Source organism: Cavia porcellus, unplaced genomic scaffold (genome assembly GCF_034190915.1).
Source record: "Cavia porcellus strain 051 isolate PalLab524CR breed Dunkin Hartley unplaced genomic scaffold, mCavPor4.1 scaffold_30, whole genome shotgun sequence".
Taxonomy (NCBI): Eukaryota; Metazoa; Chordata; class Mammalia; order Rodentia; family Caviidae; genus Cavia; species Cavia porcellus.
This window is the reverse complement of record NW_026947513.1, coordinates 46,274,669-46,290,053: the sequence shown is the minus strand read 5'-3', so window position 1 is coordinate 46,290,053 and position 15,385 is coordinate 46,274,669. Positions and strand designations below refer to the sequence as shown.

Sequence of the window (15,385 nt, the reverse complement as noted above, 5' to 3'; positions counted from 1 at the left end):
CACATGGATGAAATAGTTTGATGTGCCAGGCACTTGGGGTCTAGCATTTCACAGCTACCTCTCAGTCAGAAAGACCTGAATTATACCAGAACTTCACCTTTGGCTAGTTAATATTTTTAAGGAACTATTATATATGAAACAGTTATTTTGAAGGCAATCAGTTCTTCAGCAATCACACATTCAGTAAACGCTTACTGAGAACCTCTGAGGAGCCAGGCCCTGCACAGCACTGGGAATCCCACAGTGAAAAACAAGCAGGGTCCTTGACTTTATGTGAATTAGAGAAATGATGACAACAGTAATATCATAAACACAATTAGTAAACAGTAATTGCAGCAAGTCCTATACAAAAGTGCAGACTACTGGGAATAGTCTTTTTCTTTTCTTTTCTTTCTGGACAGCACCCTCCTGGCACACAGTACCCTTCCCAGCCCTCCCATGCCAGCAGTGCAGTCTCTTGGGGCTGAGCACATCACCAAATGGCACATGTGTTTTCACTCCCTAAAAACAGTTGTTTAAGGATGGCAAAGAATTCATGAGCATCATAATCTTTAAGGATCTTAAATAGACATTTTATGCCCATCTCACTAACACTGGGTTACTTACATAATGAACTACTGATCACATCACCTGTATGAGACCAGGAGTCCGGGAAAACAAAGTTCAGCCTCCCTGGGACTGAAGCAGAGAGCGAGAAACCACCCCTGCCATATACTCTAACTACTCACAGAATCTCAGATAAGAATAAGAATCCAAGCAGCTCTTAGCATCACAGTGACAATGCCAGGACACATTCAGGAATACACTGTTAGAGCAGTAAAATACGCACAGTGTTGGATGCAAACCACTTAACAGAACAGGAAACTCGGGTTTCAGAAGACTACACAATGTGGTCACATTTAAACAACCAGGGAGCCACAAAACCAAGGCCACACCACTGCCACCCGACACTTAAATGATTAGGCACAGCACAGGTCTTGCCTCATATCTGCCACTAGGAAGACGGAAAAGAATGAAGCACAGACCCCAGGAAGATGTTTGGGAAGGCTTCCTTCCTCTGGAGGATGCCCACGGACTAAAAGTGCACAAAAGACCACGTAACAGACTACAGAAGGGACTAACTCTTCCAGAAGGGAATAAAGAACAATTACCACATCATAGGAAGATATTAGAAAAGCAAAGAATAAAGAGCTTCCAGACAGAGTATTAGAGATGAAACAGAAATCCACTGCCAAGAGCTTTCTAAGTAGAGGATGAAAAGTGTTTATTAGTTAGCAAGCAAAAGAGTGTGTAGGTGTCTATTAGAAAGAGAATTACCCAACAAATGGCAAATAACGTTCATTAAAATTAGGTCTCTTGCCTATAAAGGTCAGAAATAAAATATAATGCTTTTTTCTTTTCAGACCATTGCAAAAGATAAGAAATTTTCCACAGATTCCATTAAACTTTTAAAGGAAGAGTGTCTGCCGGGCCAGTCTCCCTAGAAATTCTTGAGGAGTAAGAGCTTTTCCATCATCATCAAATGTGCTAATTTACAAAATTTCTCTAGTATTAAAACTATCAAACAGCTGAAGACATTTGGCAATACTCAAAATTGTGGAAATTAGAAGCTATCTATCTATAAACCATTATAAATCCAATGTTCTAACCCACAACAAATATAATCAACTTGATGAGGCTTGATTATAAAGTAAGAAACTAAAGTTCTTCCTTTAGCTCTTAAAAAAATACTCATTTAGAAAAAAAGAACTGGCTAATAGAGTCTTTTTGGTTTATCTTCTCTTACTGATTATCAGTAATAAAAATAACAACTTTCTAATGCAAACATGACCTATCTTGAATAGAAGAGCAGGCATAGATCCCTTTCCATCTTTTACTACAGCAGAAAAAAATCCACTTATTGAAGAAATTCACTTATTTTTTTCATTTATTTTTCATAAACTCAAAGCAGGGATAATCACTGGTATTCCTCAGTTGGTAAAATATTATCCTGAACTCATCTGAAACTTTTCAGTAAAATACAGAGACTAAGGATCCTTTATTCATTAACTGCTGAATCTCAGTGCCTAAAACAGAGCCTGCCATACTACCACTCCCTCGAAAAGCCCCATTTGAATTGAACTAACTCAAATTAAAGTATAAGCCATAAAAGGCACATATTTAAATTACTTTGCTTAGAAAAGTCCATTGGTATTTCTATGCATTAATGACAATGAAATACTAATAATTATATCAGTCCTCTATTATATATTTTATATGTGTCATGGAAAGGGATTTAGACTAAATATGTATTGAAAATACATAAGAAAAAGCTCTAGTATCATGTAATTCATAAAAACTTAAGAGGCTTGTGTAGTGCTCAGTAATTTGCAATTATATATATATATGTATATATATATATATATCTGTACATATATGTATGTAAACATTCATGATATACTATTCATGTATATGACATTTCTATATTATGTATTTTAAATAGCATACATATGTAATGTATAAGGGAGACATTAGTATCCACTCTTTACTCCTAATAAAACTAAAGTTCTAAGAAACTGAATGTCATGTAACTAAGTGAAGACACAGTATAAACGTAAACTGAAGACTCTAAACTCCAGAATCAGGTGAACCTTCTACTTGCTCTCAGCTGGATCCTTAGAAAGCAACAAGTTTTTACTTGAAATTATACCAACTACGTCTTACAATCAGCACTACTTCACAACACCAGTGCATCAGGACAAGTAACACTGGCATTGTAGATATGTGAAAGACATCTCTTGGCTGCCATCTTTGGGTGCTTGAGTTTATTATCTCTATAAAGTATTTTATTACTAAATAGCATATAAACTGAGATTTACACTCATTTCTTACAAAAATTTCACCACACCAGTGAAACCACGGTGCAGGAGTACCGTAAGAGACGGCTGTGCCCACGATAATGGAAAGCAGGCAGACTGGCTCGTCTCTCAGCCCTGCCCACACCACCCTTGCCATGCTCACAGGAGGGCTGCGGCTGGGGAGCTGCAGGCCAGGCTCGTCCGCCTCCCTTCTGCTGGGCCGGGTCAGCACTGCACACACCCTGCCGGGCCTCACCTTGCTGTCTCCTTCCACTCCATCTCCTGCCCATCCACGGCCAGAAGCTCATCCAGCTCCGTGAAGAGCTGAGGGGGCGCGGGGCTGTCATCTTCCTCTCCCAAGATGAAGCGGATGCGTTCTGCCGCAGGAGAGACTGCAGAAGTGAAAATACTGTGGTTAAACACGGGCTGGACAATCCTGAGGAACGTGTAGCTCCTGGCTCCTCCTCTCTCCCCAAGATTATTTGGCTTCCCATCCACATTTTCAGAGGACATCTTTCTTGCTGAGTCTCCCTTATCCCCAGCCTAAAGCCAAAAGGACATGGAAGTCTGTCTCTGCTCTCCTAGTCCAAACTCTGGCTCAGTTCTCCTGCTCCTTCCACAAGAACAACACCCAGATCTGTACGGTGTGTGACTGAGAACCTTGAGCCCTTGGATGGACCAAGGTCTACTCACACTATGCCCCTCCCTCTTTACAAATGACCTGCCTACAATATAAGACAGCAATCAGCATGAACCAATCACTTGTCTGTGTATAGTACAGGCGAAGGGCAGCAGGGCACCCCAATCCTGAGTCCCGCCTCCCACCTACCCTCTGTCCAGTGTCTGAGCCTATGTCCTGAAGGTTCTCAGTGCCAGAATCTCAAGAACCACAGAACTGATGCAGGAATGTTTAACAAGACGGATCTCTTCTTGACATAATGGCAGTACCCAAAAGCATTTAGTCACACTTCAGCGCACTTGGAAAACAAGCCCAAGTAAAATATTGTACACCTGAGGGGAAAAAAACCTTTCCAACACACGTAATCACATAATTGAATGCCCTACCAGCGCCATTTGACCCCATCCCCTGAAAATCATGTAATGAAAAATTAACCAGAATTTAGCTCAGGTTTTGAGTTATTTTCTTTCTTGAAGAAGGGGAGAGATAGAGACATACAAAGAGAAAAATGCACTTGAAAATTAAATTGACAGTCACTTTACAAAACTAAGACCCATAAATATTTTCATAATCTCTGGGTAAAACCAAGAATGGCACATATAGATGAATGTATCACAGAGTATAATATAATTCTGCATATCAAAATGTATTTACGATAAATAAACTCGTGAAAAATATTTAAGCTAACCAAAATAAAAATTAATTCTTAAAATAAAATATATATTTTTACCTATTAAAATGGCAACAATGAAAGAGACAGAGGCGGAAAGAAGGGGAGGGAAAGAAAATGAAACAGGAATCAGGATGTGTGTGCACAGGGGCCAACGCCACACCAGGACTGTTAACACTCTGTACCACACACATGTATTAATACAAAAATGTAAGTGGCACCAGAGTGGTAACTCTCAGTGTTCAGGAATCACGCAGTGGCATCTTATGATGCTGGGTGCTGATGGGGGCTTCAGTATGAACATGCCTCTGAAGGAAATTGAAAAAGGTATATATGAAAATACACCCTGTAGTTCTCGCACTAAAGATTCATTCATTCCAAACAGTTCTCAACCATTTTGCTGTACAGTGGTCGGATCATTGCAACAAGTGTTTGTAATCAAGATAGAAAACTTCCAAATAGCCAAAAGGAGGATGACTTAAATAAAGTATGGTACAAATATTACATAAAGTACGTACAAATATTATTTAAATAAAATATGGTACAATCAAATATTTCTCACAGATTATGAGAGTCATCTTGTGTGGTTTTCTAAGTTTACAGTCATTTTTATGGTCTTACACTGCTGTAACTGCCCACATATTTAGATATGAAGGCATATTTAAGTTAACAAGTATACTTTACATGTTATAAAGTTCATCTTTTTTTTTTGTACCAAGAATCAAACTCACAAACTTGTGCTGGCCAGGCAGACACTTACACCATTGAGCTAAATCTTCAGCTAAAGTTCATCTTTAGGAAAAAGAAAAAAGACAGGCATGGTGGTGCACTCCTGTAATCCCCAGCACTTGGGAGGCTGAGGCCTCCCGGAGAATCGTTTGCAAGTTTGACACCAGCCTGGGCTGCAAAGTGAGCCTAAGACCAGCCTGAAATGCATAGTCAGACCCTGTTTCAAAACAACAAAAAAATAATAATAATGGTAATAACTACAGTTCATCTTTACAGCTTGTATTTTCCTCCATTTACTTTGTTATAATTTCAAAGTATGTACCATTTGTCCACATATTCATTCAGCAGACACTGAGCATGGTCTATGTTCTAAAGTAAGCTTTGCTTCACACTCAGAAGACAAAGCAAAACAATGTGATATAAAAGCCCTTGTTCTATTCATCCAAGGAAAGGAAATAAACATTAACAATTAATTAGCCACATGAATCAACAGATTAGTACATAAACCAAGAAAAAATATTTGCTAACCACATAGAAATATTTGTGAACATAAAGATAATCAACTACATACTGACACAGTGATCATGTTTTATGTCTATAATTAGAAAACAATTTTTAAATTTCTTAATATCTCTGGGGGAAAGAATAAATTCAATTTGAGGACTTTTATATAAAAACATCTGCAAGGCCTTTCCAATCAAGAAACTGGAAATGTAATTATTTCAGGGGATCAGAGAGGGCATGAAAATGAAGACATGCTGAGCAAAATCAGCAGTTAGTGACATTTCTGGCCACACTACTGACAGCTGGGTCACTTCATCAAACTTGTTCTGAAAGCAATGGTCACAATTTCATTAACTTTTCACAGCATTCAAATAAAAGACCCAAAGTAACCACGGCTTTCAGAAGGGGAAGTCTTGGGTAGACAACTACCTTTCTAAACATCTGTAAAGTTGTGATACAGGTTGGTTTCTACCTCTAACGCAGAAGAGCAATGGTTTTTCCAATTTAAAAGACTCTCGCGCACTGGCAGTGTGGTACTCCACTCAGCTCTGCCGAAGGAGCCCTCGGGCACTCTGCATTTATCTGGAAGACACCATTGCATTTCTCAGACAGCCCCTCGGAGTAGTGTCTGTGAAACGGAGCACGTGGGGACAGAGCGTGACCTCTGGTCTCAGTCTCCAGGTGCTATGCCTCACACTCCTCCTGGTCACCTGATCTTTCATAAGCATCAGTACAGTGATCTTTAGGGGAGTAAATTCCAGACTTGCATGTCACAGGCTAGCCACTCCCCCATCTTTCTCAGGAACTAAAAGACACCAGGGCAGTCACATGCAGATACTCTTCCAGACACTAACATCATGTCAACATGGAGACACGCAGACAGTGGGAGTCCCCAGGGTGATCCATGTCAGGAATTCACTGCTCCCCAGAACCCGTGACCATACAAAAAAATAAACTGATGACACAAGACACTGAGAGGACTGGAGCCAGGCTGCCTGCATCAGTCCTCAACTCTGTTCCTTACTAGCTGTGTGACCTGAGACATGTCGATCAACATCTCTGAGTTTCAAACTCCCTGCCTCCAACTTAGGTCCTAAGCAAGCCTTCGCACAGATATGACTGACCTTGAGAGCTGCTGCACACTGAAATTTTACAAGGTAGGAAAGACAACCACCAAAAGCTGTGTCTGTTTTACTTCAATGAGGTGAGTGGCTCCCATGCGGGGCCACGTTCATGGAAACAGACTGCAGAGAGCAAGGGCGAGCAGTAAAACTTCGTGAGCAGCACTCTAAAATTAACGTGCATCGCACAGGAACAGACTGTACTCCCAAGCAACCTGCATCCCACAGAGGCCTGCAGGAAAAAGTGAGAAGGATCACCGGGAAGATGGGAGCCGACAGATTCATCTGAGCATCCTGTCGGCAAGCCCAGGGTCAAGGCGGAGCTTGACTCCGGCCTGCCTCCATCTTCTGCAGTGAGAATGCTTAGGACCTCCTGCAGTCTCAGCACAGTGGGGTCCTCTCCACCCAGCATCCGCCTGCAGGTGACAGGTGGTCTCTCACGTCAGCAGGAGCCCCCGACCCACCAGGACAAGAGCCGGGCAATATGCACAGAATGCCGTGGTCCCCACTCCCCAGCTCCGCTGCAAGCTTCACTCACGAACATCCCTCTCACTCTGGCCCTGCCCTGCCCAGGCCAAGGCTCCTCGCCCAGCGCCACACCTCTGTCAGGGGTATACAAGAGACAAGACAACCACGACCCAGCCTCCGTTCAAGTCTGTTTCATGTCACACTGACCCCAACCTGTGTGTCCAACCCTGTCTCCACAGGAAACCAGGGTTGTTTGGTGACCCCAGAAGAGCTGAGCTGCCTGTCATCCAATCTCTTTCTCACTCTTTCCTAAGTAACTCAGTTTCCCAGGCTTGAACTGCATGCTTTCCAATATCCCACCCTAACTATCCGCAAAACCAAGGGACTGTTCCTTATTCAGCCCACAGTGAGGCTCTGGGCCTGAATGACCGGTTCAGGCACACGGAAAACATGCTCAATATACCTAATTTTGTACAAGTAACTTCTAGACCATCAAACTGGAACACAGACTCTGTGTTTTCTGTGTCCTCCTCAGAAAACAACACAGAATGTCCATAATAAAATACTTTAAATATTGATTCAATTAATTAGATATGAGTGAATAATCTTTGGAAATCTTCAAATACATGAATGCATACCATTTGCAAAACAAATCTCAGACTAAGAATTTTGAAACAGAAAATATCTCAAGCTTCAAAAACTGTCCTCAATCTATCCTATCCCTTTATATATCTTGGCGTTAGTCACACAAGAGCAAAATACAAGGGCATTCAAGGTTGAGTAAGCCTCAAACGAAAGAGTGAACGCCTCAGGTAAGTGCTTTTCCTCTGCTGATGCAGCCTCCCCCACCTCAAGGGCCGCCACGTGAAGTCTGCTCGGACAGCGACCGCCCCGCTCCAGACTTTCCTTGTTTCTCTACCTTGTCTTTCACACCTCTACAAGTAAACTATCTGGTTCACCTTTTAGATAAACCCTTCCTGGTGCCCACAAAGTTACACAAAAAGAGATGAATATAAAAACTCAGGAAGAGAATGCAGAAAGGAAAGAATGAATAATATATATCCCGGCTCAGTTCCTCAGGAAACATCTTCTCTGCTTCTTTTCCCTGTCTTTCTAAGTGTGTCTTAGAAAATGGCACAGTAGAACAAAATGGAAAATCTAAGACCTGCTATTTGGGATCAGAATGAACACAAGACTTGCCCCCTCATATCACTGGGAGATGGGTCTCATTCAGCTCCCCATCAATTCCAACCCCTGCAGATGCATATGTCCATGGAAACTAGCACAGAGTACACAAACTGTATGCCACCCCGTGTGTACACTGTCACCTCTAGAGCACCTTCAACACCAAACACAATATAGAAGGTTGTTATTCCACATTGTTTAGGAAATAATTACATGGAAAAGGTCTGCACATGTCTAGTAAAGATGCAACAATCACAGGTCTTCAAATATTTTCACTTGTAGTTGGTTAAACCCCTGGTAATAGAACATGTGGATATGAAGGGCTACTTATTAGCTTTTAGCATACACAAATACACTGCAGTGTTGGTTGAAAGATCACAAAATATTTAGACAGTAAAGTCCCTGATCTCAAGAATTTGTGGACAGGATGATAACAAACAATAGGAAAAATGCTATCAATAAAAATATAATATGCAGTAATTAATATTTTTGAATTGCTACAATTTAGTATTCATTACGTTGAATACTTATATCACTTGCTTTATACCATCCTGTATCACAGACAGGGAAATGGAGTTTAAGGGGATGCGAGAGTCCCAAGATACCTCAAGTAAATAATATGACCTTACACTCAGCCTTTGCCATTTTTCAAGCCCATTTCTGAGGTCTCATGCTCTCATTTTTAATAAAAGAAACTAATTAAAAAAAAACACAAATTGTTATACTAATAGTACAGAAAGTAAATGCAGTGGATCTCAGAAGAGACAGAAATCACACTCACATATGAAATAGTCCTAAAGTAAATTAACAGAACATTTGCTTCATTATCTACCAAAAAGCAATGTGTGAACGCCTTTTTAGTTTCAGTCAGGAAACACCCCACTGTGCCACCCTGCAGGCAACCAAAAAGACATTTCTAGTAGAAATAATGGTCATGAGGAGCAATTCACATGGAGCATGATGAGTTCACACAGAAATGCCCTTCAGTGAGTTCAGTGAGGACTCTGGGTTTTGCATTTTCTCTTGGGCAGTGCCTATACTCTGATGAGGTCTCAGCTCTCAACCAAAGTATTAAAAAAAATCTATGTAGTTATCAATCAACTGGTTATCATCAATTGGTTTATACCTTTATCATTTTATATATTCATTCCCACTCTTCATTCTGAAACAATGCTTGTAAGTACATATCATGGTCATTAAAGCTTCTGCAATTCATCTAATTATCAGCCACTCTAAAAATGCACTTAACTTTATACAGAAAATCATCCAACTTCATTTTTACATTTGTAAGAAATGAGAACTAAGTGAATACAATTTGAGAAACCTACAAAGGGTTCAAATGATGACCACCGTGGCGGCCATCTGCAGGACACACACTGGCTAGCCTCTCCTCTTTCTGCTTGAAGCTGTCTTCTTATTTCCTGTGAAGAACCATCTTTATACTGACGAGCGCATCCACCAAGTGGGCCCTCTCCCTGCCCCAGAACCCAGGTGTGAGCGACAAACACGAGTGCTCCTGGCCACAGCGACTCACTTTCAAGGGGGCCCCACAGCTCATCTCAGTCACCCAGAGTAAAAGCGTGTCAGACTGGCTGAAACTGTGACCAGATAAATCTCCACGCTGAGAGACAGACGGTGATAAAGGCTGTGGAGTACAGATGGCATTTTTGCAACTCCAGAAGAAAAGGCTGCCTGAGAATAAAGTAAAGAAAAACTCAGAACCACAGAGATAGATCCCTGGCTCCATCATTTAAATTCCTAGGTTCAGCCATGCCTGAAGTCAGTCACTCTTCAGCCATACGTGACAATTGTCTTTTAAAGAAATCTAAGTTGAGTTTTCTGTCACTTGGAAGCAAAAAGTTACTGATATACACTTTCATAATTCCATTTGATAAATTAGAGAAGGGCTAATTTCCATATATTACATTTCACCAAACTAATTACATTAAATAACCTTTTACCTATGCCTTAACCTATTGTAACCCAAAAAAATCCAGAAAATTACTTTCTAGTTGCATGCGAGCAGGCTCTAGAGAGGGAAATTAGATGGCTAATTCTTTTTCTCAAATCAGCCAAGAAACTTATAGCCAAATAGTATTCATTAAAATTGATTATTTTAGACACATACAGCTATCTGTGTATTAATATGCTCCCACTCAAGAAAAGCTGTCATTGTCCAATGGTTCTTAACCTCCCATGACATTACTATCCAGCTATAGAAAATCAACGGCACTCAGAGCCTGGATTTCAGACCCCATCGAACGGTCTCACACACAGGAGCGGAGGAGGCTTAACGAGTTTCCTTTGACCTTTGTGGGAACCACCTCTACCATAACTCACACCTTTAAAGTATGAACAGTGTAATTTACCTAGGGCTACACACCCGAAGGTTCATGTTATCAGGACTCAGGTCATACCAATAAAATACTCAGAATTTTCAGAACAAAATAATGCCAACCTTTATCTTCCCTAACCTATTCTTCCTCCTTCATAATTTCTGCCAACACAAGTTGAAAATAGAGTACGTGGTGCATTAATATGCATCTCTTTTCCATGACACAAAGGCATTCCAAACAGTCCCAGGCCCAGCAATCAGTTAAATTTCAGGGACCAGCATGTTAAATAACCATGGGCCACTGCCTTTTTGATCTATTGACTGTTTTGTTAATTATTCTAATTACAGTAATTTTAATTAGTTTAGTGTTATGTCATTGTAATATTTTAAGAATTTCTACTTCAAAGAGAAGCAAAATCCAAATCAACTCATTTAACTCTCTATAAACTCATCAGTGATTAAACTAAGTAACCAAGCTCACTATTGATAAAACTAAGCTTCTTAACATTCCTTTTTGGACTTCGCCTTCCATAGTAGTATTTCCAGTTTGTATAATATTCACCACAAAGTAAAGGATTCACAGAAGTAGTAGTAACCTATCTCTACTGGCCCCCATTTCCGCTGTGTGTCACAAAACCACATCCCCAAGATAAGCCCACATCCAACATCCTCTCAGATGTGTGTCACATGTACATGTCCTTTTCAGGCCAACAGGATGACCACTAAGAAACCACCTGCAGAAGGCCCTCACTACAGACAGCAGTGCCAGTACCCAGCACAGCACCCCTGACACCCTGCCAGGTGTGTCCCCAAGGAAGCTGTGACTGGGTGTCAAAGCAACACAGAAGTAAAAACAAAAGCCGAAGCCAAGAAAGTCTACCTGGGCACACAGCGAGCACAGACTGCTGGGACCACGCACAGCTTAGGGTTCTGTCCATCTCCTCCATTGTCCACAGCATATCATTTGAGACATGTCATGTCAGACACCACTGCAAAGTGGCTCTGAGCAGGATTTAAAATTAACTAATTGGCTTTCTATGTTTATCTGTGAGTCTGTCCTAGGCCTAGGCCCCTTGCCTGGCGATGGGAGCTGATTCATAGTAAGTGAACCACTATAAATCACTGGTTCTGGCTGAAACTGTAGTAGGTTGTAATGCCAGAGATGCCTCAAAGCATAAGGTAAGGAAGGCCACAGCTAAAGACGTCTGGCTCAAACCCCAATTAAGTAGATAGAGACTGCAGCTACAGGCATCTCACTGCTGTCTCACTCCTATCATAAATGTCATCCTGGAGATAAGGTGGTTCTCCTAGACTGGCATAATTTACTACTTGGAGAAGTCTTAGAAGTGACTCCCAAGGTCCTGCTCAGTTCCTGTGCTTTCCTCAGTATCCCCTCTCTTTGTTTAAAAACCTAGTAAATATGGGCCATCCAGAGAAGCTCTCTGTCTCAGCCTCCAGAGTCTCAAACTCTGCTGGAGAGTTTTGACCCTCCTAGAGCTCTAAAATCAAACCACTTGTCTCATTAATTTAAACCTTTGCCGTACACTTATTTGGGAGATCCTGTCAAGTCCCCAATACTGCCACACGCCAAAGATTTCCCAGAAGATAAGTAAGTCCATGAGTAAGGAAGAGGAATTCTCACAACCACCTTCATTCACCCACATTTAACTACAGGGTTTATTTGTCCTGTAAAAATTATGAAGCACTCAATGCTATATGTATCTGAATAATCACTACTTCTGGTTATGGTTTTTAACTTCTGCCAGTATTTCATTACAATCAAATTACTTTCCCTGAAGACCCAGCTAAACCCAGATCCTTTCTTTAATGAATCAACAAAGTCTTTTTTTGCTAGCTGTGTTTATTCTAGTTTTAACTGGGTATTTTGCACTTACAACCAGAGACTCATTGAATTCTACAATATGTAAATAAAAAACACCAGAAAGATATACATAAATGTTAACAAGTATCATCCCTAAATAGTAAAATTACCAAAGATTCTTATTTTCTTCATTTGGTTTACATACAAATTCTAAACTTTCCAGAATTAACGTTCATGTCATTATAAGAAAAACAAACCAATTAAGGTTTTTTAATTGCTAAATTGAAAACAGTCATATGAAATTAGTGCCAGACATTTCCCTTAAGAATTTGAAACTACAGAATCTCCATCATCTTTCTTCAACAAATGTCCAGCACAGACAAAACCCTATAGTGTTTGCCTTGCTGTGGTCTCAGGGTTGGAACGATCTGGGGACTCGAACGGCCAGTTCCAAGCCATGTACCAGGTAGGACTGACCATGGGTACTGAGTGCAGCACAAATGCCAAGCAGTTACGCCACGGCCCCGCGTGGGAGTATGGGCTTCATACCGTGTCCCCTGTACACAGAACAGGAGCCCCCAGTCAGCAAAGCAGAAAAAAGCATGACCTCCCAGCAACCCTCTCTGGAAAGATCTGCAAGCTCCTTGTGCATGTCCTCGCCCCCATGCTCACTTTCGCCTCCTTACCTCTTCTCTCTGCTCAGGAGAAGGTTAGAAGATGAATCACTCTGCATAAAAGTGAGCACATCAGCATTTCTTCCAGGTTCAACTCAGAGCAATTATCAGCACAATTTATATCCTGAGGTTTCTAAAGTCAGGCTCAATTCTCATCAACATTAGGATGTATTCAAAATTCCCAAAATAAACTCTACAGAGTTGCTCACGTGCAACTATTTTCCACACAAAGTCACTAAATTATACCTCTGATATTAGTGTCACCCACACCATCTGATGCTGTTGCTAGATGTCTGTGTGTGGGTGCAAAAGGAGACACCTTTCTGTAGACTCTCAAATGCATAAAATATAAAGGCACAAATCCCTAAAGGATCTTTAGGACTTCTCAGTTTATCCCCCCATTGCCAAAGAATTCAATTCTTTTCCTGGACAGGAATATTCAGAAACGTAGCTGAACATATAATTTCCTCTAAAGAGGTAAATGGAGGATGGAAACATCAAGGGAACATTACATGAGTGACTATTCTTTCATAATGAAGAACAAAAGTGACATTATCCACAGACACAAGGCTTGAAAGATTTAATAGAATTTTGAATGCAATACAGAAATGTCCACAAAATTCTACAGTAAGCTCTTCTTCTTTACTATCTTACATCTCTTCTGAGTCAATTTCAAAATTAGTGGCAGTAGTCCTCAACTTCTGTGAGGTTTAATTACATTCTCAGCAACGAAAAAAAAATATGTAACAGATCCACTGAAACTTCGCGTTCAACATCTAGAGCTCCACTGCTTGGGCCGCTGGTCTAAGTGCTTTGTGTGCCGTATGCTATGAATTGAATGTTGGAATGTAACTGCCTTTGTGATAGCGCTGGCAGGTGGAATTTTAAGAGCTGTTAAGTTATAAGAGTTCTGCTCACAAAAATAGACTAATGCTCTTTCTCAAGGGTGGGCTCATTCCTTATTTCTCACTTTCAACTTCCTTTGTCTTCCTGAATGTAATGCCTTCTACCATGTTATGATACCCCTAGGAATCCAGCACCAAATGCTGGTGCCTCCATACTGGACTTCCTAGCCTCCAGAACCAGGGGCTGATACGTGTTTGCTCATCCTAAATTTCCTGTTGGCAATTATCTGTTACGGAAACACAAAATAGACTAAGAAATCATGTTTGATCTAGCCAAGAGACTGCACGGGATGCCAACCAGCAACGCATGTCAGCAAGACCTCCAGCAGGCAGAATCTAGGAAACCAAGTTCAGCTACTTAAGAAATAGCATATGGGGGCTGGGGCTATAACTCAGCAGCGCAGCGCTTGCCTAGAAAGCACAAAGTCCTGATCTTGATTCAAAAAAAAAAAAAAAAAAGTAGAAATGGCATATGAATGAAAAGGGTCAAATTAATTAAACAAGTAAATTTTGATACTGTTTTACTGAGGGTTTCCCTAGTTATCATAAATTTGCTAAATCCAGTCAACAATAAAATGGAACTAGCTAAGTTTCTAAAAGTTATAGTAAAGTTTCTAAAGTTATAGTGAAGAAGTAAAATTTCCCACAGGAATAAACTTCTTTATAAATTATCTATATCACTGAATTACACCAAAGAGATGGAAAATAGATTGGAGTGGGTAAGTTGGTAAAAGATCTTAATAACCTTGTAAGAATACTATACACAATGTGTATATTCCAAAGTAATATCAATGAAAATAAAGAATTCACTCCCTTCAACAATATATTTTCACTATAATCTTTCTATGCAACATTTCCTAATGCTTTATATTAAAAGTCTTCATGTATCACTTCCAGCCCTCTGGAGAAAATGTAAGTCGATCAGGGGCGAGGAAAATGAGCGTAACTTCCAAGAGATTCATTAACAGCTTCCTGTCCAAATGAACCTACAGAGAAGGGATTTTATCACCCTGAAGCTGTGGTAATGTGGCAGGCATGACTATTCCTTAACTGGCTACAGAAGTTCCAGTTAGTCGAGGTCAATCATAAAATCCACAGTCCTTTGCCTTATTTTTAGACAAGTCTTCTTTTAGATCCATTATGTACTGTTTTAATCTAGTTCAGAAATGTATTTGTCTATTTATGACACTTTCTAAGAACCATGTAATTTTAAATGTGTCTCCAAGAATTACATTTCATAAAATGCTTCAGCAACCTCATAAAACACAGATTTTAGGAATTCTCCTGAAAATTGCCCAAATACCTCTACCACCTCTCTTTTGTGGAAGGGGCAAAAGAGGGTTACCAGCAAGGTGGGGTATCTGTGAATAGGACTGTAAAATTGTGGAAAAGTGTAAAGAATGGGTTGGGGAACTCCCACTAAGGTAAAGGAAGTTGCTCTGGGTCTGACGAACAA

General features: G+C 40.5%; 1 protein-coding gene across 10 annotated transcripts in view; it reads right to left on the bottom strand.

Moving 5' to 3' along the window:
* The window catches only part of Slc4a4 (solute carrier family 4 member 4), a 329,139-nt gene that overhangs the window by 186,692 nt on the left and 127,062 nt on the right, over positions 1-15,385 (bottom strand). For 9 of the 10 annotated variants that reach the window (XM_063240311.1, XM_063240312.1, XM_063240308.1 and 6 more), the window contains one exon: positions 3,094-3,229. In XM_063240311.1, the coding sequence (XP_063096381.1) occupies positions 3,094-3,229 (136 nt within the window). Of the gene's footprint in view, positions 1-3,093; positions 3,496-15,385 lie in introns of those variants that run through there. The other variant, XM_063240316.1, reaches the window with a different exon arrangement.